We start from the raw sequence: 24,577 nt of genomic DNA, 5'->3' as shown, positions 1-24,577 counted from the left end.
GTTGCCGCTGTGTAGGCAGAAAAATTTTTGGAGGGAAGACAAATCAAACAAAAACTTTCATGTACTGTGCGTTGGTATTCATAGCTTCAAAAATTTCAAAAATGATGGATTGTGTTGGATAAAATTAGTGAATACGGCCATATTCAGGATTTATTCTCCAAGAAATTATTTTTGGAAAATTATGTCCAGTTTGACAGCAGTAAGGTTGTTAACCAATCAGATTAAAATACTTCGATGGCGGCAATTTGAAATTGCGGGAAACGCCTCACGCGTTGCCTCACGCGAGCGCAAAACAAGAGAAATGGTGTTACAGATAATATTTCTCCTTCTGTAATAAACGGTTTAATCTTTAAATTTCTTTGGATGTAATTTTTTTTATTCTTTAAAGACTTAAACAACCTTGAATTTGAGAAGTGAAAGATTCACCCTTTATTTTGAAGATATTTTGAAGATATTTTGAAGAATCACTGTTGACTGTTTGGAAGGTTGCCATGGAATATTACTTGCAGGATAATCTGATCACAATTCATTCAGTGGTTTGATACAAAATGAGGTTTGAGATAGAAATAACATGGTTCAGACTTTTGTATAAAGGAGCGATTTATTCCGAAAAGCTCAAAGATGTCGCATGAAACTTACAATATTTTATGGAGTGAGGCTCAAGAAATTTTGGAGGAGGTGACCAAAATTGATGTGGAAGAACAAAGTTCCAAACCAACAAAAGATAAAGTATTGGCTCACAATGTTGTGTGTGGTATGTACGCAAAATACATAATTTGCATAAATAAACTGGACCAATGCTATGATCAAATAGTGCAACCTCAAAAAAGATTACTGATCAGGCGAATTCTTGACGCGACTATTGGAAGATTCATTGAGCTGAAGCACGAGCTGGTCAATTTGGACATTTCTGAATTCAACTATTTTGACGATATTTTATCCAATATGCGTATCCTACCACAAGAGGTGGAGGTGAATGTTCCAGCTTACTACAAACGTGAGCGAGCGACAGAAATTTATGAACGGAAGAAGATGATAGAGGACACATTGCGACAACTGGGTTTTGATGATGAAATGCCTAGAGGACTTGTCATGACAGAGCTTGAAGCAATCAGACTCATCCAGATTCATGAGCGGGCCAGACAAGGGAGGTTGCGAGCCCAATTCATGAAAGAGATAAGACAAATGAAAGAAATTGTAAAACCTGAATCCGAAAGTGAAAAATCAGAAAGTGGAAGACAGTCCGCTTTGAAAATTCAACGAGTATGGCGAGGATTCATCACGAGAAGAAAAATTAGAAAGAGAGTTGTAGAAGAAATGCTGCTTATAGGTGAGAGTATGTTCCTTAAATATTAGATAAATTTCCATAAGGACTTCAAGAGCATAATTAAGTTTTGCTTTAACTACCTTGTGCTATGTGCAACGCACCATGTGTAATTTTAGAGGAGCTCATCACATTTTATGACCCAGGATTCATTAATGGAAAAATGATTTCCTTAGCTATTATGAAAATAAGTTGATTATTTCCCGGGCGGCGTTGGTGTAACTTCTGCAGGGTTTAAAGAAAAACGAAAAACTCACGCGGAAAACATATTTCATCCTCTTTTGTCAAATCGTTTCATACCTGAAAGATTGAACATGCATCTAGAGAAGTAGGTATACTGCGAGTGAAAGTTTAAAAAAACCTACCTCAGATTATAACAGTATCGACTTCCCCAGGTATTCAATTTATTTTAAAGGAAATAAAATTACAATTTTCTTTTGAAAATCCATTAAATTTTTTTTGGCCTGTCAAACAATGTTGTGCAAAAATTTCACACAACATTCATTTTTTGAAATATCAAAGTAGATATGCAAATTTTGAATTTTGTTTCCTTTTCAAAAAGTAAATTCTATAAAAAATGCAGTTGTTGTGACACTCTCAAGTAAAAAATAATGATTCATACGCTAGAAGTTTGCGATAAATTGCGATTACATTATAAAATTAATGCGACTGCGTCACGGCGTTGTATGTGCTGCCGATCAACAAATTGAAGGGCGCCTAGCTGAAATTGAAATTTACTGCAATAAAATTGATATAAGTATATTAAATAATAAGTGAATAATAATAATAATAAATAATGAATGGGTAATGGGAAGCAAAAATATTCTAATGACTAAATTTTTTCTCAAAGGTATGCTACAGCCCAGCCATACAGACACAGAGCAAAGAGACCACGCAGAAGAGGTGAAAAAACTCCGTCGGAAAGTTCAGGAAAAGCATGAAGAAGAGTACCAAGAGGCTTTAGTTCGAGAAAAAAATTTGGTAACCATATCTCGTACGAATAAATATAATGAATCTCTCGATTTTAAAGTGTCAAAATTTTCGCTCTTAGCTACATTAGTTTCTTAATAGAAGAAAGCCAACATTTTTGGATGAAATTTTTAATGAATATTTCAAACAATGAGGAATTCGACGAATAAAGAGCTGTTCGTTCCATTTGTTGTAAGAAAATATATGTCGACACGGAGGTTCGTAATTGTGAAAACAAGAGATGCCTGTATTTTTAATTTTTGTATGGTTTTCTGCAAACTGGTGTACATAAAAATATACGAAATGTTCTGTTTTGTATAAAAAAATGTTCTTTGCTCAAGTAGCACAGATTCGAACAGATTTAACATTTAAAAATCATCTTAATTTTTTCGTAGGTAAGGAAACAAAAAGCTGGTAAAATGATGGAAGACATCAAAGACCAGGTGAGAAGTTGGTACATGAGTTACAAAGCACAAACGGGGAAATTCCCCGATTTGCCCAGTGAGGAATCAGGAGGGTCCGCCCTCATATTCAGCAGGCAAGGAGCAGACAGTGAAATCAGCAAAGCCACCACACCATCCTCCAAGGACAGCAAAGGTCTTCAATCTTCCATTTGATTTCAATTTTTAATACTTGCAAACTTTTTAATATTGTCATTTTTTTACTCAAAATTAGATACCTGATTCGATCTAAAAATTGAAACAGGTGATTTATTAACATCTTGTGAGACTAATTAAATTAAAATTTAAGTTTTCACAGCGATAGTCTGCTCCATCTCAAGAGAGTCAGAAAAGTCAGGATTAATATTAGTAAATGGCAAATCAAGAGTGGTTTTGATGTGACGTAGGAAGCAGGACTCTCTCCTCTCTGCAGTAGAGCCTGCTTTGGTGCCTTGTACTGTCATTTGCAGATTTGGATGCTGATTTCACTCACTTACTTGCGCTGGAACAGCAGACTATGATGCAAGAACTTGAGGATAGAAGAGGAGAAAATAAAGAAGCCTTGAATTTCCGACAGCAGACTTTTTAAACTAAAATTATAAAATACAGCTCATGATCAGCAGAAATTATTTATAGCCTCCTCATCATTTTTCTTCAGTATTTCAAGCAATAATAAAATCAAGGAATAATGCAGGGATGTTTTACATGCTTGTACAGGTAAAAAGGATAAAACAAAAAAAGGCACAAAAGAGAAAGACGATATGAAAAAAAAGAAACAAGATGACGAGGAAGATCCAGGGTTCAAAATGGGGCCGTCAAATTTTCTAACTGATTTAATGGTTGCCAATACTGAATACGATGAAGAGTGGAAGGAAAAAAATGAGAGTGACAATCCTAGCCAGAAATACTACTTGGACATGATCAAGACCCAAAAAACAGCTGAGATAGAAGCAGAAATTCGAAAAGTGAGCAATATTAGATACTATTTATTGTTAAGCTGTAACGTTTTACTTGGGAAGTGCTGACTCAACGACTGGATAAAATAGTTCATATTGCTTTAAAAAGTGCTTCAATGAAGTTACATGCTTGTTAAAAGTATGTGTAAAGTAAATTAATGGAAAAATTTGAAGAATTAAATTTCAAAATTTTTTGAACAGGTTCTCAATAATCATCAAATTTTGTAAGTAACTACGACTATAATAAAAGCTAATGCCACTAATGAACTAGGCCACTGTAATCATTGCCAGTCCATACTGATAAAAGAAATTGATTCTTCTTTCTTCGATTGTCACATCAAAATACTAGCATTGTATGCTATTCAAATATTCTTTGTTTCTAGATAGTGGATGAAGAACTCAGAGTCGAGCTCGAGTTGTTACAGGCAGCTTTAGATCGAGATCGAGCAAAGAAAGGAAAAAAAGGGAAGAAAGCAAGCAAGAAGAAAAAAAGCAGGAGAAGTGGAAAGAAGGGCAAAAAGAAGAAGGAGAAAGACTTGACACCTGACCGAACACTTGATTCGCTGTTTGAGGAACTGGTAGTGAACGGAATTATAAAGCGGTACCCAGAGACACCACTTTCTTCTTTCCGCGGAGAGAAATCTTATGCAAATTACGAATTACGTCTACAAGGAAACGACCCACAACCCTCTCTGGGAGATGTCAGGCAGGTCGGTGCTAAAGTTGAACTCGTTCTTCTCCTCTTTGTAAATTTTAGCTCTCACCACACTTTGCAGCGAGTAAAAGTTTTTTTTTTTTTTTTTAACTTCTCCTTGATTCTATCATATATCATACTTGCTCAAAATGAATGAAAAGAGAAATTGAACTGGAGAAAGGTTTCACACTACCGGTAAAGAACCATTGAGAATGTATTTAGTGATCATATTCTTATTTTCAGGTGATGCTCGAGTATTGTATTTTACCACTTGGTTCCAAAACTGTTCATCAGACAGCTCCCATGGTGAGATCATTGTTATTGACTGGTCCACATGGAAGTGGTAAAAAAATGTTGGTGCACGCCGTTTGTACTGAAATTGGAGGAGTACTTTTTGACCTGAGCCCCGCTAATATTGTCGGAAAATACCCAGGGAAATCTGGACTAATTATGTTGGTTCATCTAGTCAATAAAGTTGCCAGGTAATACATATTTACTTCCTTCAACCAGTTTTGACTCATGAGTGGATAATATTCATGATGTCTGTGATAACACTGAAATAACCGAGGATTTTGCGATTGATGCTTAAAGGAAAAGTTAATTTTCATACAATATTTTTGCAATCAAAAAGGACTTGAAAATGTTAAGCTGCATTCCCAACATACTAAGTTTCTGATCAGCTTCTTGGTCAATGCTGTGAACCATTGTATAGATATGGACTTTTTAAATGAGCTGCCATCTTTTTACACTTCTACTTCTGGTCAAGGTCGATACTCTCAAGCGTTGCTCTGAGCGATCAAACTAAGGCTTCATTCCTTTGTGATTTCAAAAAAACTATAAACAAATTTCTAGAGGGCAGACTAGATTACAGTCTTTCAGACAAAAGCACTTGCTAATAAATTATTTTTTAAGCTACCTTCAAGAAAAAATTAAACGCAAGGATAGTATTTGCACTGCATTGCCAAATGAGATACTTAAATTATACTTAAATCAAAGCGTAAAAGATTTCATTGATTTGAATGTAATTCAGTTATATCTGTTATTGGCAAGAAAGTATTTTTTTCTGACTGAGCTCAAGCAAAATTTGAAGTAAATAACCCACTTTATACAGCAGGTAAATAAATTCTATGAAGATATTTTCTTCTGAATCACATTTCATTTCGATGGATGAAACAGAGTTGTAATTTACAATGAATGAAGCTTATTATAAGTGTGAATTTTATTTGACCAATTTTATTTTTTTTTCAAGATTGGTGCAGCCTTCAATAATATTCATGGATGGAGGCGAAAAACCTTTCCTCAAAAAAGTGCCAAAAACTGATAAAACAGACCCTAAAAGACTAAAAAAGGACTTGCCAAAAATTGTTAAAGGAATTACCCAAGAGGATCAGGTGATCTTTTTATTTTGTACCTGAATACCCACCCTGCTTGAGCATTGTTCAACAGTAACTCTCTCAGAAAATAAATATTACAGGTCTGATCAGTTTACAAAACTGAGCCTTTATCATTTGCACACATGAGACTTCGTCTTCAGTAAAATTACTTCGGGAATAATTAATAAAAGGTATTGTAAAAAGAAAAATAATTTCAATTTACAGAATTTGAGAGAGTTCATCGCGATACTCCCAAGAAAAATAAATAAAGAGGGGAAAAAATAAAAAAAACCTTTTGAAATGTCTTGCAGATAATGCTGATTGGAACTTCATTTTGCCCATGGGAGTGTGATCAAAAATTGCTGGCACAGACTTATCATAAGATGATCCTCATACCAAAACCAGATTACGCAAGTTTGAGTTTTCTCTGGGCGGAGCAGTTATTCCAATACAGTGGTGTCAACCGGCAGTTTGATACATGTGCCTTGGCTAAAATTTCAGATGGATTCACAGTTGGCGCAATCATTAATGCTATTAAAGAGGTACCAAACCCTTCTAACCCCAGCAAGCTGGAATAAAAAAAGAAGCAAATTATAAAAATAAAAGTTTATTTATGATTAAAATAGATTAATAAATAACTAAATTGAAAATACTTTAACAAAACAACAGGCTCAATAAAAACCAACATGATATAAATTGAATAATTACACTAAAAACTTTTAGAAAGTTTGTAGGCTTTGTCTCCACGTGACGTTTTCTTGCAATTTGTTACAGCAAAAAGTTGCACTTATGAAGTGTCATAAAATATTGACTTGATATTCATCGCAGTACCAAGTAGAGTCCTTATAGAGCTCCACGATCAACGAGGAAAGGAAGAAGAAAAGAAAGCAAATTGTGTGAAATTTAATTGTTTAATCGATTGTTCTTGTTTGTTTAATTCAAACAATTTGTTCAGTCATTAATTATTGTCTTCAATCATTACCTCAATTGAGGGGCTTGGAGGACAAGGCACATGTGTGCAGTTTTTGATAAAATTGAGGTATTAATGATTTCGAGTAAAACTAGTTTTAAAGCATATTTTGTTTAAATTCGCTCCCAAGTCGCAATTTTTAAGCATCAAAAAGTCAGACTGAATTTTCTCTCCGCCATAAGCATCCATGTAATTTTGAAACTTCAATAACGTATTTATCGAAATAGCAAAAAGTGCACTTATGCGCCTTGTCCTCCAAGCCCATTAATATCTTTTGAACACTCAATTTTTATTTGCCTTTCTCCCCATGCAAACTAGTTGCAGGAATGTGAGCGCCCCACCCTGTAGAGACAGTAACTGCAAAAATTCTTTCAAAGTTTCTTTCTTGCAATTCAACCCTGCGATCTGCGATCCCTTCAAATCTCAGGAAAATGATCCGTGGAGACAAGGTCTCAGGTGCTTTATATGCAGGTCTCAATACAGAATGTGGGACTGAAGTGGAAAGGGAGAGTGAGGGAGGGTAAAGATATTTTGCTTGTTGATTTAACAATGAAATGCAAAATTTACCGTACAGTGGAGCACTTATAATCAGATTTCTTTCTCCTTTTTTCTGTGGTCACAATAACTAAATAACTACGATGCGCACTTAGCTTTATAAAACCAAACATCAATTCAGGTATGAATATTACATGAAAAATTGCTTGCTGAGCCTAATTTTTGCATGAGACATTTCCGGTGCCCAGAAATTTAATTAATAAATACAAAATGCATATGGAGAAATCCAAAAAAGCATAATGGACCACTAGACAAGGTACGAATTTCAGCATTCTGATACGTGTTTCTTCACCAAAATTTCACGTAAAACACGATGCGCACAACGAAAATTACCGAAATCAACTCCTTCTAAAGACATTTTATGATTCTTGGAGCGTGAATTCAAACCACCCGCTCATGAAAACTCAATGGTCTACGTGATTCACATCGTGCGCTAAACGTTATCATGAACGTCTCCGCGATAAAAAAAATCTGGCAACCTCAATCTTGACACTTGGCTCAGCTATAGCGAATTACTTATAGTTTGAAAAATACACGGTGGGAAATGAACATTGCTCGATTGAGAAGCTTGCTGAAACCGTTGTAGTGCGCGATTTGACTCACGTAGAGCTTTGAGTTTCTTGTGAGCGGGCAGTTCAAATTCCTCGTAACCAATGTGTAATAAAAATGTTAACATCTCCGTTAGGAGTTGGTTTCAGTAATTTTCGTTGCGCGCATCGTGTTTTACGTGAAATTCTAGTTAAGATACATGTATTAGAATGCTTAAATACGTACCTTGTCTAGTGGTCCATTGATGGTCTTCTGGTTGATGTTCCTCTAGAAAATCTTTCATTCAGCCTAATACTTCCAAACATATTGTAACTGATTGGATTACCTTTAATCTCACAAAATCAATCATTAAATTAGTTCACTGTGCTTTAATGATACATATATATCAAGAATAAACGTTTTTTGGAACATAGGTAATGACATGTAAGCGGGTGCTACAACTACGGATTCAACCGCTAACTCATGCAGAAATCATCAATGTTCTCTCACGCTTTGAACCTGTGTATAAAGAAGAGGAGGAGGCATTTATGCAATGGTACGCTAAGACTCCAATTGGCAGGAAAAAACAGCGCGCCTTGGAGTTACTGGAAGTCGAGAAGTACATGGAGAATGAGATGCAGAAAAAGAAAAAATAAGGAGAAAAGCAAATAGCCATCTAACAGGTAGATTGAGAACAGTAGAAACGGAAGGGACGTTCCTCAGAGGCGTGTAGTTCGACATTTAAAATTTGCTGAGTAAATAAGTTAATTAACAACCAACCATTTTGAGCGATACATATATGTATCGATAGTTGCCGATATATTGGCGCCCAAAGATTTGAATTTTTCTGCTTTACTCACTGATTGGGTATCTTCTGTTCTTACTGTTTAACTTCCAGATTTAAATCAATTCGAAAAATAAAACTCAATCTTTCAAATCTGCGCCTGAGAACAGTGTTCTGCCCTCCCCTTAAGATTTTGGGAGTCATCTTAACCAGAAAAATCAACTTTCAGTGGCTATTAACAATTCTTAGGAGCCAAATTAAATTTTTGCATGTGCTATGCCGTTTCGCTCTAAGTCTCTGTCCCGCTCTCGAATCTTTTCGTTCTTGGTCTGCACCTTGAATGGTGTGTTGAGAGTACTACCCCTGCTTTGTAGTAAATTGCAAGTTTGAAAAAGTCGACAGGGTGCATCAACTTTTCTAAGCTCCACAATGAGATTGAACCACCAATTTTTAGACGCAAGGCGACACATGATGATGCGTTATTAAAAAAAATTTGTGAAGTTCTACAAGAGTTGCAAAATTCATTTCCTTCAAATTAGTCTGCAAATGCTTACTTTTCCATCAGTAACGTTTAGCTACAGGTTTTATCTGTGCCAGATTTTGGCCAGTTTCCATTTGGAAAGTTTCAAGTATCTTCCTCCTTACTAAAAATTTGACTTTTTTCACTTTTTATCTATGTATTATCATTTAATTTACATGTTTAAAATTGTAAAATAAAGATAAAATTTAAGTTTATTTAGACTTAGTTTTTTGATTAAGAGAGCTTAACATCGGAGAAACTAATTTGCAAATCCACTTTTCAGATCCATGAGGTTCTCTTCAGATTCATTAAGTAACGCATGCTTATATAAAAAAAAAGTTTACATTCATCGAACCATATGCAATTAATATGGTCTGGCTTTTGCATTTGTCCAAAGACAGAATTTGCAAAATTTTAATTTTTATTTGCAATGTTCAATGTGATACGCTTTTTGTTAAACAAAAAACAGTAAGTAATGAAAAATAAATTTTACAAAAAATGGATTATGATTGAGGTATTAGTCATACCTTGTCTTCATTGCTTATTAATCTTCACTTTTCAACAGATGCCAGATATATCAATGATGATAGTAAGTAAGAGTGTCTTTGACAAAAATTTGTACAAGATGCGATAAAAAAAACCAAAAATCAAAAACTACTAAAATAAATATATTAGGATGGGTATAGTCTTAAACTATTGGTTGCTAATGGAACATATCCCAGTTTTTAACTCAGTTCATCTAAAATAAAAGCTTCAAAAAACTTTACTCAGCTGAATTTTTATGGAATAAGTATCCACCATTCGTTGCAAAGTAGAGGAAATGTGTATAAATGCGAACATTCATTCTCTTAAGGAACTCTTTTTCAATAAAGTTGGACATAGCAAGGTTTCTTAAGAAATGCAAGAACATAGATATTGTTTTAAACCTATGTAGAAAAGATTCCGTATTTTTGTTCGCATACGTACATTTCTCAGTGGCACAACTAGCAAACTGATAGAATGAAAATAATTTATCAAAAAAGTTGATTATTGATAAGGGCATAATATTTATAAACATCTCCATTGAATTAATTTAATTTAAGGTAAAAATATGATTTGCCCTTTGGCAACTTTTCGATCAATGTAAGTCAAGACATGGAGACTGAGCAAAACAGAGATGTTCCCAGCTTTCAGATGTGTGAATAAAAATTATTTCCTATGATTTTGATGAAATAAGGCACTAAAAAATTCACTTGAAGTCAGTTTTTGCCAACTGTGTTCTTATTTTTTCTGACAGAGACTACAAGATCGTAAACTACAGACATCATTCTCAGATCAAACCATCAAAGCTCAACAAATTAAAGTGGTTTTAAATTTTCAATTTTAATTCAGGAACTCTTTGTGATGAGTGAAGCAATTCAAGAGCTTTCTCCAATAAGATCATATTGTGAAGCAAAAGCTCAATGATTAATGCTGAAGCAGAAAATTCATGTCAGATGAGAATGTTTAGCAGAATTTACATGTAAAACAAAAAGGTATATGCCCCAGAAACTTGAAGAAAGCAGGTTGTTTATTTTTACTTTTTTGTTGGTTCTTTTTTGACCGCAGAAATTAGGACACACTTACAAATTCATCCTAAGTTTTGTTGATTGTCATCGGAAAAATTAGAACCGCAGCGTTATTTTGGAGGACTGAAGAGAATAGGTCTGTCTGGAACTTTGTATAAAGTTGCAGTTAGCAATAGAGCTTGTTTCTAAGCGCTCGTTGAGAAGTTAGTGCTGATTGAAACGAGGCAACCTAGAGGGCTAAAAAAGGCTGTGTGTCAACTTCTAAAGACATTGAGCTTAGAAACATGTGATAAAAACTCAAAAGAGTTTTCATAATCACACATTCTGTCACTTTGGTGTCTGTAATTTCATGAATTTCTAATGATTTTTTGAAAACTCGTTAAATTGCTCAACACAGCACGAACTACAAAGAACATCTGAATCGTAGTATACAAGTTTAAAACATTGACTGAGAGGCTGCCATGATGAATCATGATAGCTGCAATGATAAATTCCTGAGCAAAATAGCTGCTTCATCACGTCGAATGAACTTCCGAGTTTTCGGTCTCCCTGACATCCTGGATGTGCAATGCACAAGAACTTTCAACGGAGACAATTTTTGTAGAATCAAAAATATCACAGCAGAAAATAAACCCATGGCTGATATGAAATCTGCCTGTGTTTCATAGTTTTGCAATAATAACACCTTCCTCTCTAAAATTTATTTAAAATGTATACTGATGCAGATACTTCATTTCTTTCTGAAAATGTTTTGAAGATTAGAGAGGTTTGAAGTTTTCCCAATTGGCGAGTTGAATATTTTTGATACCTTCTGTTTCATCTCTTCTACTCCCTGACCCACATGTGTAGAGGCTGAGGATAAACTGATCGATGGAGACCGCTCTGCTGCTTTTCCGCTAGAATCTGATCGGGTCTCTGCTTCTTTAATCATTAGTAATACGTTATCGTGGTGCACTGGATAACTATCTTTGCACAAAGCATCCAAGTTTCTTAAACTGGGTAGTAAGACTGATCCTACAGTAATCTTTGAAAGTGAGCAATAAACAACTGTATTAAAGGCTTCAACTAATGCTAAAGTCAAGTCGTTCCGTTTGGTTGTACTTGCAAGTTGGAGAGTATAGGCTGTAAAATCTGCTAGGTGGGGAACAATGACTTCCTCACGGAACCATTGTTCTGAATGAGGAGCAACTTGTCCAAGCGTCGTGATTAACTGTAGTAACATGGCGTGATTTTCTTTGAGTTCTGGTTCACCGAGTAAACTTTTCAACTGGAAGTACACCTTATCTTGTATTTCTTTTTTGGTTGAGACATTTAGAAGAGCACCTAGCGTTGGGATTGCAGTCATTTTGACGGTTGTCTCCGGATCAGATGACAGAGTGACTAACGCAGGAACCAATCTAGTAACAATTAAGGGTTGCGAAACATGTGGCAGTGCGCACATAAAGTACTTAGCAGAAGCGGCACGAACTGCTTGCCGTGGATGCATCACTCCTTCCCACAGCGTGCTCATTAAAAGGTCTTGTGCAGAGGCTGTTTGGCTCATCTGAGCTACAGTGAAGAATAGAACATCTAACGGTGCGTTCACGAGAGGTAAAGAGATTAAAAACTTGGAAAGGATGTTTTTAATTTCGTCTGCTTCTGACTTGTGTGGAATCAAAACAGCTAAGATATAAACCGGTATCACAGTCATTGACGGCCAGTCTGTGGTCACATTGACAAGGGCTGCTTCCAATTTTTGGATTCGCTCCTTGAAAATAGGCTTTGTCTTGTTCAGCGCTACATTTTTCCCGAGACCTGCTGTGAACGACCGGAAAAATGAAATAAAACCATTCACAATATCTGATTGACTTATTTTCACATTCTCTAGCATGTCTAGCAGTTTTGGCACCATGACGGCTAATATCCAATCTAGCTCTGGCCAATTGAATTCCGAAACACAATAGTCAAATGCAGACATGATGACACCCAGGCTTTGATTTTCACATTCATAAAACGTTGCTGGGTTGGTTAAGCCATGGCACAATTCTGCAAAGCCTGCTCTTGACTCCGCAAGAGGGAGGTTTGGCCGAATGGCCTCTATAACTTTGGGGGCAGAGGCTACAAAAATTACTAAGTATGGTAACAATGTTTGTATTGCATAAAGTATTGAGAGACAGCAAACCTCTGATGGCAAAAGTTTATTGATAACGGTACCAGAATCCAAGTCTTTAGTTTGGATTTGCTGCTCGAGAAGCTTTAATAAATTAGTCATAAGGTGTGATTGTAAGATACTGGTGTCTAAAGCCCACTTAGCCAGCACAGGCAACAGAATTGTTGTTGCCCCATCAATAACATCTTGCGAGAGGTCTTTCAGAGCTAGAAAAGCAAGCTGTTCACACTGTAAGTACTTGTCCATATCCCGTAGGACAGACACGACTAAAGCTAAACTGCGAACTACACTTGCCCTTACGAGCTCCTCTTTGTCCTCTTGAAGCATTTGCGTAAGCATCGAGAGGAGCAACGAATTCCGCATTGTTGGTGATAAGTATGGCGCTAGAGCACTGCATGCCTCTGCAACAAGCAACCGCCTCTCTGTGTACCGGTGCGTCAGCTGCTCCCAGCAGAATGGCAATAACTCACCCTCAACGACAGCTGAGTTCGAGCAACGTGCTAGACAAACGATACCGGCAAGAATAGTTTTACGTTCATCCTCGTTGGGTCGTTTTTTAAGGTTGAAAATACACTGAAGTAATACTTCACGTTCGGATGGTTCTGGGTGAAGGTGTATTGCACTAATTAATAGAGGGATGATCTCTTCCCTTTTGGTGGATGGTAAAATTGGAATGATTCGGAGGACGCTTACGGTTACGATGTGAACAAGTCGGTCAGAGGAGATCCCTTCTGTCAGTAATTCTTGGAGAATCGGAGGTGCATCATGTAATTTAGAGACATTAATGAAACACTTGGATATAACTTCTCTTTGGAATGCAGCTGATTGATGCCTGAAAGTCGAAATGAAAGAATATTAATTAATTGAATTCAAAAAGACAGGGATAAAAACTATTATCAGTACGTATCAAAACAAAAAGATTTTTGCTGGCTTTAATCAAATTAAAAAAGTTTTATAAATTATTTGATATCCTACTTTTTTGAGAACCTTTGACATGTAATTTTCAAAATTCTATTATTTTGTCGAGTTCAGGTTTTCTTTTAAAACTTGTACTCATATTACCATCATATTCTTTTCTGAATGAACTTTGCTAAAAACCTAATTTTCAACATTTTGATAAAGAGCTTCTTTCTGCAGACCGCATCACAAACAGATATAATTAAGCGGAAGATATCTATGTAGATAAGCAAGTTTTAAAAACAGCATAGGGTTCATTACTGTGCTTCAGAGGATGCATATTTTTCAAAAGATTCCTTTTCCAGATTTTGCCTCTGTTCATTGACCCTTCCATCAAACTCTTTCTAGTGCATTCCAACTTTCAGCTATCACACTCATTGTTAGAGTGCCAAGCTTCATTCATTCACATCACTTTCCTCCTTTTTCTCATTATTATTTACCTGTTACTTATATTATCTGTAGACTCAGATAGTAGCTCGCTAATTTCAGGTTCGAATTGTAAATTTCCAACTGTGCTGCCTAACTCAGAATCATTAATGCGAGTCCAATCATTATCCGTTAAGCTTGATCCGTCATCCTTGCTTTCAGAGCCACCAGTATCTACTTCAGTTTTTAGGCTTGGAGGATCACCCACACTTCTGAAAACATTCAATTTTAGGAGGTTATAGTATAAAACTGAAAAAAAGCTCGAGACAAGTTAACATAACCAGCCACACATCAGTTTAAAAATTTGAGTGACTAAGTGTGATAGACAGGGTTGCGATGGTTGGTGCTATCTTGTTACGAATTATGCATACCCGTCTATCTTTAAAGGCAACATAAAAGGGTGAAATGCTTGTCGCACTTCCATAGAGACAAGTTCTAGAAGCTTAGGAATTACCACAAAAAAACCGATTTTTGGATATTTTTTTTTTTTTTGAGCGTATTAAAACCATACTGAAATTCATCAAAATATTTTTAATTTTTGCACAACTGTTACCTTCATGACATGACATGAATACTTTTAACGCATAATTGTCCATCTTTAGAGGCAACATAAAAGGGTGAAATGCTTGTCACACTCATAGAGACAAGTTCTAAAAGCTAAGGAATTACTATGAAAAAAACCGATTTTTGGATATTTTTTTTTTGAGCGTATTAAAACCATGCTGTAATTCATCAAAATATTTTTAAATTTTGCACCAATGTTACCTTCATAACATGACATGAATACTTTTAATGCCCAATTGGCTTGTTCAATTGTTTCAATCCTAAAGATAACATTTTAGAGAGCAGATTAAATTGGAGGAGAACTTACTTTTCCTGAGAAAATTCTGGTTTCTTCATTTCTTCTTGCCTGCTGTTTTCTATGACTTCAAATTTCTCCGGCGATGTACTATGTTCGCTGTTGGCAAAGTGCGAATTGACAGGCTCAATTTGCGTGACTTTTTTCAACTCATTTTCAAGATCTACATTCTGTTTTTCGAGCTCAGCTATTCTACTTTTCAAAATTTCTATTTCATCCGGCTCTGCAGGTTCACTAGTTGCACCATCCCGCAGCCTTTCCAGTTCCAATACATCGTTTTTAAGTTCGATGACACTTGAAGCCTGCTTACTCAGAGAATTGATTATAGATCCTTCCTCACTTGATGTGCATTGTGGATGGTCTTCTTCTTCTTGGTCTGTTTGACATGCAATATCGCACAGGCATGCTGACTTGTAAGCGCCTGGTCCTAACCGTAGAACGTCACGAAATAATTGAAGGAGGGCTGGAAGTTTCGGAATGTTTAAACCTACATCGTCCCAGTCCTCAAAGTCCTTTGAAAAGAAAAAAAAGAAAATTCTGTGTTAATACCTCATTTTCCATTCTCATAACATAATTGTTTAATTTTGGGTGATAGAGCTCTAGTAGAGTTATATAATTTAGGCTTTGTTCATTTCAATTGTTTATCAACAGCAAGGGAGCAAAGGATAAAGGTAAAAAACTACAAGCATTAGATGAACAGGCAAGATACTCTTCAAATCTAACTTTCATTATTTTTGTTTGTTTTACAAATTTTATTCCAGATTTAAATAAGAAAACACTAGAATAAGGCCTGAATAATGTAAGTAACAGAGGTACCAGAAATTAAATTAGATTTACAAAATGAACTTCAATGAGTTTCGGTGCAAGAATGAGAGAGCTCAGGCAGGCGCATTGGATTACTCGGGTACAGAAACTTCCTTAACATGCTACCAGCCTAGTCATATATCGGTTGCATGAAATGGAGGAACCTCTGTGTGAACGGAAATAAACAGGGAAACTCCCATGAGAACGGGACAAAGGTAGGGAGCCCCACGGCATATACAGCGTTTCAGTGGCGAAAAACCCTAGCCAGCATTAAAATGCTATCAGAGATACAACCCTGGGTATTATGGAGCCAAAGTGCAATCTGCTGTTACTGCTAAACAACTCTCAGGACAAAATAAATAAAATACCGAAGAGAGTGCATTACAGATTTTGTTGGTAATCATTAAAATGATTATGTGTCAAAATTGATATTCTTAATTTAATGGACACCATGCAAAAAATGCACCTAAAAATAAAAATAGGGATCCTTGCAAAAGGAAACACAAAAGCGATGTGGGATGTCCATTGGTTTTTGCAGAAGTTCCAGTTTTGTTGTCAAAAATCACTATAACTGCTGCAAAATTGTTGTTGGCCTCTAAAATGGTCTTTACGGACAACAGACTCCTAAAATTTTGATGCAAAATTAGTGAGCTGTTTAAAAAAGATTACTGAGACACTTATTTTACAAGTGACATAGCTGCTTTCATTCCAGATGATGAAGAGCGTATCATAACAAACCTTTTGGCAAAATGTTCCGCATACCCTTCAAAAATTAGAATAACTATCCAACCACATAACCATCAATTTTGACATTTAATAAAAACTAAAATAGTATGCATAGTATTTCCTTACAAAGATATCACCTACCTGGTTGTCATTTTCATCAGAAAATGTGATGGACGTCAATTTGTACCCATGAGTTAGGAGGTATTCGTTGACTAAAAAATTCAGCGCCCTCTGTTCATGAGGCTTGATGGGCTCACACCAGTTATCTTTGGACGGGTCACCTTGATCATGGGTTGGTGTTTCACACTCTGCAGGGAAAATAAATAAAATTTGAAAATGCTGGACAAATACTTTATATGTACAATGGAAAAGCTACGCAGCATTCTCAAGATCAAAAAAGAAAAATTAAATTGAAGTGGCAAAAATTACTTCAGAACCTGGTCGCACGAATACTGTTTTACATAATATCTAAGTTGAAAAAGTGTTCTGACATTACATCAACTCTTGGAGTCTCTGACCAAAACACACCTAAAAATATGATTCAATCAAAACAGCCATCCGTTTATTTGTAGAAAATGAGCACAAACCTTCATATCGATGGCTAAAGTGCGATACCACGAATCTCCATTGCGGTGCTTCACAATTCCCACTCCTTGTTTATTTTTTTAAAGAGACACAAGTCAGCTTTATAGCTTGAAATTTATACAGAATATTCCACTATCAGAGAAGAAAAGTCAGGAAACTTGCCTTTGAGTAAGTTTCAGCAACATCATATCGGCGCAAGAAAGTGGTTGGTATATTCAAGCTAACTACTCTCACAGCTTGCATGTAACCTGATGCACCATTAATAATGATAAGTTATTTCAAAATACTAAATCTGGAAGATCTAGGTAAAAACCCAAAGATTTTGAGATTCACATTCCACCCGTTTTTACGCAACACTCTACCTCCGGACATTCAAGTTATCCGCAGTAGCAGTAGAGCCAAAAGTCAATGATGGTACTCCTCTCAGACTGTTCTGCAACTAATCATACATCTTTATTCCTTTGTTTTAAATTAAATCCATTGTTTCTTTATAAGATATCTGATAGCAAGGAAATTTTAAATTATCTTTACTCTCTTGCTTACAATGAGATGCTTCACTATTCCTTCTCTCCCGGGCAGGTTGTAACTCTGTGTGGAGATATTTTTCCCACATTAAGCTGCGGTTTTTCAATTCGTCATTGCAGACCACTTCCCATGCATTTTAAGCAATAATATTGGAGCAAATGGATGGTGACCTCTGATACATGATCGCTTCAGTAAGTCAGAGCCCTTGATTTCAGAGATACGTCGTATCACAATTTGAACATGAATACCTACAAAGAAAAACAGAGAGAAATATCTGACCTGTTGCGACAGTTAAGTTGTTTCGTAGGCCATTTATGGTCTCATGAGCTTTGCGGAGTTCAAATTCAAGAACTGCAACACGGTCAGCCACGCCTCGTTCTCCATCTTCGGAGAACCTAGTCAAATCCAAAGAGTCAAGGGTAGCTTGGCTAGACGATCGAACTGGAAGCAGAATAAATTGAAAAAAGATGAGATCTATTTTACAGTGAAAAATAACTATTTCAGTGTTTTCACCACTGTGCTGTACAAAGCCTGCTTCATCCTATTGCATAATTATAGGTGATAACCTCTAATAAGAACGAAATGATAATGATTTCATTAAAAATATTTTCACAAATGTTTCTTCTTCTATTTAAGGCAGGAGGCTTACCAAAGGTAAATAGATGGTAGGAAGAAAATATAGGTTCCTAAATCTTTTGAGCAATCGGAAATGAACCTTGACTCTTTTCTTGCTTAAGTAATATGTTTTGATAGCCACAGGATTTTGAGTCAGAACAACATGCAATGTACCTATCGCATCAATTAGCTCCATTTTTCCAGTTAGGTAACTGTCATTCTCATAGAATTTTTTTTGTCACAAAACTAAAAAATTAACACACCAAATTTGATGAAAAAATTTACTGTGATAAAGGCAGGGTTTTTTTGAAGGAAAATTATCACATTTGATACTGGTATCAAACACAATCGATTTCAAACTTTTCTATTGCTTTAAACTCGTCTATGGATGCTGATCAGAGGTCATCATTGCGCCAATTTTCGACTAGACACTGTTTCTGCACAATCCGCAGTTGAAGTTTCAATGTTTCCTTGAATAGATGAAGGCAGCGTAGTAATTTAGCAAGGAACAGCCCAGCCAGTGAGAGTTAAGGAAAAGAAAGGGAGAGAGAAAAAAATCTGATTTCCATGGAGAAATGAAAAGGTGTGCGGAATCCAAGATAAGACTGCTCAGCGCAGTAGTGGCTCCTGATCACAATGTACCTAATCGTTCAGTAGGTGCTGAAAGGTAGAAGGATCTTCTGACTCTTCATTGCTAAGCTGTCCTGACTTATTCACGTAATTATCAAAACTTCAACTGCAAATTGTGCAAAAATGTTGCCTTGTAGAAAGTTGGCGCAAAGATGACTTTGGATCAGTATCCACGGATGCAATAAAACAATTTGAAACCAAACTTGGCACACATCTCCATAAGGAGTGAACAGGATCCTTCAGTGAGCAAATTCTTTAATCATGTAGCGACAGAAGTTTTATCTTAAAACTCAATAAGAATGACAGTAAAATGAAAACAAGGAGCTGATCAGTGCCATGTATCACATGTTGTTCTGACTGATAACCATAATCCTCTGGTCATTGAATCACCTTTTCTTGATTCTCTTTTTTGTAACAATCCCAACATTTTTAAGTTATACTATTAGTTACAACTTTTATTACCAATGTCAGCAATAAAAAGTCAATGAATTCCGCTCAGTTTGTTATCACTACTCTTCTTGAAAATTTAAAAATCCGTCAGGACCTATTTCTCCTTCCGCCTAACGACTGAGCCCCTTAGTTTTTGATTGTTGAATTCTGAAATGTCTTAGTATCGGCTTGAAGTATGAGAAACTATAGCAAAGACTTGAGACTTACTTTGGAGGAAATAGATGTATACTTACCAATAGGAAAAATTTGCTCTGTTCTGGGAGATTGCTCGAAGTTTCCAGGATTGGAAAAGAAATCTCTCAGTTTCGGCACCTCTCGTCCATTTTCCAGGAGTTCGAAATGCAGTTCAAGAGCGGTTAAGAGTAACTTATCATTAAGTAACTTGACAGCTACATCGTTATAATTGAAATTAGAACAATTTTTATCTCTTAATTTGGATGCATCTGTTTGTCTTTCCTCATCACTTACGAAAGGATTGTCAATCATGCTTGTCTACAGTTGTTGGAACCATGAAAACTGTCTTCAATCATGAGGAGCCAAGCACTGGGTACTATGAACAGTAAGTAAGATTCACAAGAGCGTCCACGAACTAAATTTCAACTTCACTCAAAATTTTCACGGTATTAATGTATTAATCTGCGTTCTGAAAAGTGACAACTAGTGAATTTGTTTGTTTGTGAAAATTTTCAGGTTAGGGTAGGTAGATAATCAACACATCAGCTGTTAAATTTTTCCCCTGTTGTCAAGTAGTTAAAAATTAAAAATCTGCAAAATCTGCGTCAGTTAATAGATTTTATGTAGACCTTGCAGCAAGACCGAAATTTTGGACGAATTTTGAAATCAAATTTCTCTGATTGAACACAGGAAACTGAATTTTTAACTTACGGTATTAAATATCAGCATTTAAATTGAATGCTTGGCACCATAGGTAGCTTTATTCTATCATCACTCAGTGCTGCGCTCTTTCGGCGAGCTTTGATAGATTCGGTTCACTGTTCAGAAAGTTTCGTCCACCAAATCGTGATTCTTCCCCAGGTTCTTCGCGTCACAATTTCCGCATTTTTAAGTACTCATTCGATCTGCATTAGTTTTTACCAATCCTGTGCGACTAAATCTATAATTTGTGCTTTATCGTTCGGAAAACCGAACTTAAAATCTCGACTTATTACGTGCTGAACTTTGAAGTTTTCACCACTAGTGTCACTGTTAGGGATCATCACCACATTTTCTTATCAGTGGCGACCGAAAACCGAAAAGCTGATAGTCGGCTTGGAATGGTAATATATCACATTTATATCTGAAACTCTTTATTCAACGTTTCGTTTTACATTCCAACTCTTGGTTCACTCTGCTTTAATTGATCTCAGTCATTGTAAAACTGACTTAAAGTTCAGAGTTCGAGCAGGGTTTAGAATCACACATTTGGGTTACCTGCATTTTTAATAAATTGTAATAGTCAAGAAGTCCCTCCTTGCCCTACTGGCCTCTTACTGCAGATCAGATTGAAATAACTAATTCAGTCCTTTATCTTGCCTCAAAAGAATATGATTCTCGGAAGAGCTCTGGTTCTGAAATCGTTCCACCAACAAGAAGATTAGATCTGATTTAGTGCCCATGTACTACAAACATTTCTTCAACAGCAATCTGCATTGTTTAAGTTCTCGCATGATGTAATGGTTTTGGTGTAAACTTTGATCTGATATCAAAGATAGGTTTAGAGGTTTTTTAGTCGATACTTCTGAGATACTGCGAATACATGTAGATGAAAGAGGAGAGAGCGTGAGATTCCCCCGATGCTTAACCGCAGGTCCTCTATGAAACCCAATTCTCTGGGCATTCCATTGCATTTATATTTCAGTTTACCATCAGATCAATTTTGAGCCGATCGTTCAACATGGGCAGACTCAAAGAAAATTTTAGGGAAGTTCATTGGAAAATCGAATGTTCTGTCATTTTCAACTTGCCATAATTATTTTTGCAAAATTTGTACACCATTAAGTAAATGCATCTAAACAATAGAAATCCATGTGTTTTAGAAACCCCATGTTAGTAGACTGATTTTGTACGTAGGTACGTTTCTGACTCAACTGAAGTTATTCACTAAAAGTGTTAAAAGGATGATGTTGCCAAAGAAGACATGTGCTGTAGCAACTACAGGGCTACATCTTGTCAAGTGGTTCATTCCAGGAGCTAGTTATTGAAGTGTTATAGCTATGCCTCCCCCAAAAAATTCAAAATTCTCCTCGAAACCATCTTCTGAAAGTTTAACCACAACTGATAGAAACTAACTGCTATTTGTCCATAGTTCGCTGTTGTTCTTAGTTTTCAAGGAAACAATCTCCTGCAAGGGCATGAAAATAGTCTTAAGTCAGCTACACCCTCTTCTAAAATACAATATTATAATCTAGGTTAGCAACATTACCAATTTTAATTTCTAAATTATTTGCTTGCCCAATTTTGCAGAGTTTACGGCAGGCATGATCTGCAAAGTTAGCTATGGAGGCCGTAAAAATTGAGCACTGTGAAGTGGAAACCAAGGAGACTTCGGATGTTGACCCTCAATTACAGAATGGAAGGAAGCCGTTGCCTGTCAACAAAGAACTGCTCCTGGAGAACGAAGTTAAACCTGTGTTTGCTGAAGACAAGTCTTATCTTTCCAATGAGATTCCTGACAGCGGCAAAACTTTCAACAACACAGAAGGTCCGAAAACAGGTATCGTGTTTCACACTCCTCAAAACATGTCGTCAGTTCACAAGTATAATCTTTCCAGTCTCAAGTATGAAACTGCACTAGAACATCCATTGTCAGAAACAGCTGAGCCGCTAGACTTGAAAGATTTAGACCTTGAGTTACCCTCTGTAGAAACTTATAAAGTTGAGCCTGTGGATTTTCCTAACAGCCCTCAAGAGCTTCGGCAAAACTTTGAAGCATCAGGTGTGCCCATGCCACAAGAAATTGACTCTGGTGGCGGCACGGGTTTTAGTGAAGATGATGATCACTCCATGTACCAGGCTGTTCTATCACCTGATTGTCAAGATGTCAGGTTAAAAAGAGAAAAACCACCTCCTGCTGTTGTTTCGTCTGGTCGGCGCAAGATCATTCCTGAGCCCATGAAGACAGGAATAATGGATGATATTAGTCTAGATAGTGATTTAAGTGATGATGACTTTGATGATCAGTTTCTTAGTCCAGGCTTAGATTCCCCCGATGATATAGAAGACTCAATTCTGGAGCAATTGGATACTTCAGTATTTGATAAGCCCGAGCCAATTCCAGAGTTGTCCGCGAAAGAGGAATTGGAGGAATCTAGAAGTTGGCAGTATTGTACAGTAGGTGGCGTTGATCGTCAAATCGATATGAAAGTAATTGAACCATATAAACGAGTTCTATCGCACGGTGGCTACATGACTGTCGGATCTCATAATGCCATGATTGTTTTCAGTGCGTGTTTTTTACCCCACCGCAGTCGAGCGGACTACAACTATGTCATGGATAATTTATTCTTTTATGTTCTTAAAACCTTGGATCAGCTCGTGACGGAGGATTATGTCCTCATTTACTTGCATGGTGCCACTGCGAGAGACTGCATGCCCAAGTTTGGTTGGCTTAAACGATGCTACCAAATGATTGATCGTAGACTACGCAAAAATCTTAAAAATCTGTACCTCGTTCATCCTACGTTTTGGCTTAAAACAATTGTTCTCATGACCAAACCTTTTATTAGTTCTAAATTTAGTAAAAAAATAGTCTTTGTTAATTCTTTAGCTGAACTTAATGAAATTTTACCTGTGTTAGAGCAAGCAAGTATTCCTGATAGGGTGAAGCAGTATGATCGTATTATGTTGAGCATGGAAGGTCGTTAAATCAAATTTATGTCCTTATAGACTGTATTGCACACAAGCACAAAGAAACAAGGGACTGTGAACCTGTATTTTTTTTCCAGGTCACAGCCCTGTCTCATCCAAGTCAGCATATTTTTTGTTTGATGTGTGTGTGTCAGCCATAAGATTTATGAGAGACTTATTTTCCTGGTGATAGCTCTCTGCTATAGATTAAACATTTTTTCCCCTGCCTGCAAGTTCTTTGTTTTGAAAGCTCTTTCTATCCTCGTCAAGAGCCTTAAATAGTGAAATTATTGAAACCCATTTTTCCTGAAATAGTAATATGATTTGCTCTCGGAGCTGAACATTTTTCATTTGTCTACGCAGCACATTATTTCCCAGTTTGCCAACAAATCGTTGAGGACCCTTACTGTGTTGTAGATCTCTATTTTGGCAGGAGATGCAAATTTGTTCAAATTTTTTTTCAATATTGATGCCTTTTTTGAAACCTACTTTTAATGATAGGTATGTGTTTGGATGGATCCTAAGTTGATATGTTTTTTCAAGACATCAGTGAGGAAGCATCTTATTTTTTTATTTGGAACACACAGGGTGTCTGAAAGAAAGAAATTCCTTGAATGTGTGAACATCGCTGATAAATTTGGAAAATTTTAAATGATCTGTATCCCTTAGAAGGAAAATTACCGTTGACTTATATTCAAACAAAATGTTGGAAAAAGCTTAAGACATCTAATCAAGAAAGCATTTCATATTCCATTGAATCATTTTAAAGTTCTACTGTACATTCCATTGAAAAAATTCAGTCAGCATTGTTGCCTCTCAACTAAATTGGCTTTGGCTGGAATTAAAGAAACCTCCGCAAAAATCCACTTGTCGTTACACTCACTCTATGTACATAGTACCTATCACAGATAATGTAGCGTCAATTTTGTGTGGTTCTTTGATTTTAAGGTGTTCTTTTTGGTCCCCCTTGATTGGATTAATACTCTGTTCATTTTAGGTACCAAAAGCAATGAAAAATGCAAGTTTTTTTTTTTTTTTAAATCATCAAAATTGGAGTGTGTTGCAAGTGGCAATATCATTCATAATCCCCCCCCCCCTTAATTTGTCCCTCCCTCTTCTCTTTCAATAACAATGTTTTCCCCCCTTCAAATGAATTATTCTTAAATGACAATTTCTGAATGGGTAGTTACTGCCATTTGCATTAACCCCCTCCTCTTTTTTTTGAACTATGTTTCTGAAGAACTTATCTCAAAAACTGCTCTCTCTTTTTCAGTTCCTTAGGTGCTAGTGTCTTTAACATTCCTGGCTCCTTATTAAAAGTTAAGTGTTAGTCATATGTCAGGGC

General features: G+C 36.2%; 3 protein-coding genes across 3 annotated transcripts; 2 read left to right on the top strand and 1 right to left on the bottom strand.

The window, feature by feature from the left end:
* The first annotated feature begins 368 nt into the window (after positions 1–368).
* On the top strand, positions 369–9,324 carry LOC109033595 (dynein regulatory complex protein 11). Its single transcript, XM_019046274.2, has 9 exons — positions 369–1,330; positions 2,175–2,305; positions 2,689–2,890; positions 3,451–3,698; positions 4,073–4,399; positions 4,627–4,865; positions 5,633–5,774; positions 6,068–6,298; positions 8,244–9,324. The coding sequence occupies exons 1-9, from the start codon at positions 622–624 to the stop codon at positions 8,463–8,465; spliced, it is 2,451 nt and encodes an 816-aa protein (XP_018901819.2). The 5' UTR covers positions 369–621; the 3' UTR covers positions 8,466–9,324.
* Positions 6,348–20,088, bottom strand: LOC109033594 (RAB11-binding protein RELCH homolog). The gene is made up of 6 exons (XM_019046273.2): positions 19,620–20,088; positions 17,971–18,132; positions 16,723–16,889; positions 15,064–15,563; positions 14,207–14,404; positions 6,348–13,641 (listed from the first exon to the last, which is right to left on the bottom strand). Exons 1-6 carry the CDS (start codon positions 19,870–19,872, stop codon positions 11,391–11,393), a joined length of 3,531 nt encoding a protein of 1,176 aa, XP_018901818.2. The 5' UTR covers positions 19,873–20,088; the 3' UTR covers positions 6,348–11,390.
* Positions 20,089–20,370: 282 nt separating this feature from the next.
* LOC109033578 (protein prune homolog 2) lies at positions 20,371–24,184 on the top strand. Its single transcript, XM_019046255.2, has 2 exons — positions 20,371–20,663; positions 21,850–24,184. The coding sequence occupies exon 2, from the start codon at positions 21,883–21,885 to the stop codon at positions 23,248–23,250; it is 1,368 nt and encodes a 455-aa protein (XP_018901800.2). The 5' UTR covers positions 20,371–20,663; positions 21,850–21,882; the 3' UTR covers positions 23,251–24,184.
* The last annotated feature ends 393 nt before the right edge of the window (positions 24,185–24,577 follow it).

The sequence above is a fragment of the Bemisia tabaci genome, chromosome 4 (genome assembly GCF_918797505.1).
Source record: "Bemisia tabaci chromosome 4, PGI_BMITA_v3".
NCBI classification, from domain to species: domain Eukaryota; kingdom Metazoa; phylum Arthropoda; class Insecta; order Hemiptera; family Aleyrodidae; genus Bemisia; species Bemisia tabaci.
The sequence above is the reverse complement of the archived record's forward strand: the minus strand, read 5'-3'. Positions and strand labels throughout refer to the sequence as shown.

What these genes read in the sequence shown, in the direction of transcription:
- LOC109033595 (XM_019046274.2), top strand. Translation starts at nt 622, where the DNA reads ATGTCGCATGAAACTTACAATATTTTATGGAGTGAGGCTCAAGAAATT. An exon ending in TAGAAGCAGAAATTCGAAAA is followed by an intron (nt 3,699 to 4,072) that starts GTGAGCAATATT and finishes CTTTGTTTCTAG; the next exon opens with ATAGTGGATGAAGAACTCAG. An exon ending in CTCTGGGAGATGTCAGGCAG is followed by an intron (nt 4,400 to 4,626) that starts GTCGGTGCTAAA and finishes TCTTATTTTCAG; the next exon opens with GTGATGCTCGAGTATTGTAT.
- LOC109033594 (XM_019046273.2), bottom strand. Translation starts at nt 19,872, where the DNA reads ATGATTGACAATCCTTTCGTAAGTGATGAGGAAAGACAAACAGATGCA. An exon ending in CTGATGAAAATGACAACCAG is followed by an intron (nt 15,564 to 16,722) that starts GTAGGTGATATC and finishes TTCTTTTCAAAG; the next exon opens with GACTTTGAGGACTGGGACGA. An exon ending in CCAGAATTTTCTCAGGAAAA is followed by an intron (nt 14,405 to 15,063) that starts GTAAGTTCTCCT and finishes GAATGTTTTCAG; the next exon opens with AAGTGTGGGTGATCCTCCAA.
- LOC109033578 (XM_019046255.2), top strand. Translation starts at nt 21,883, where the DNA reads ATGGAGGCCGTAAAAATTGAGCACTGTGAAGTGGAAACCAAGGAGACT.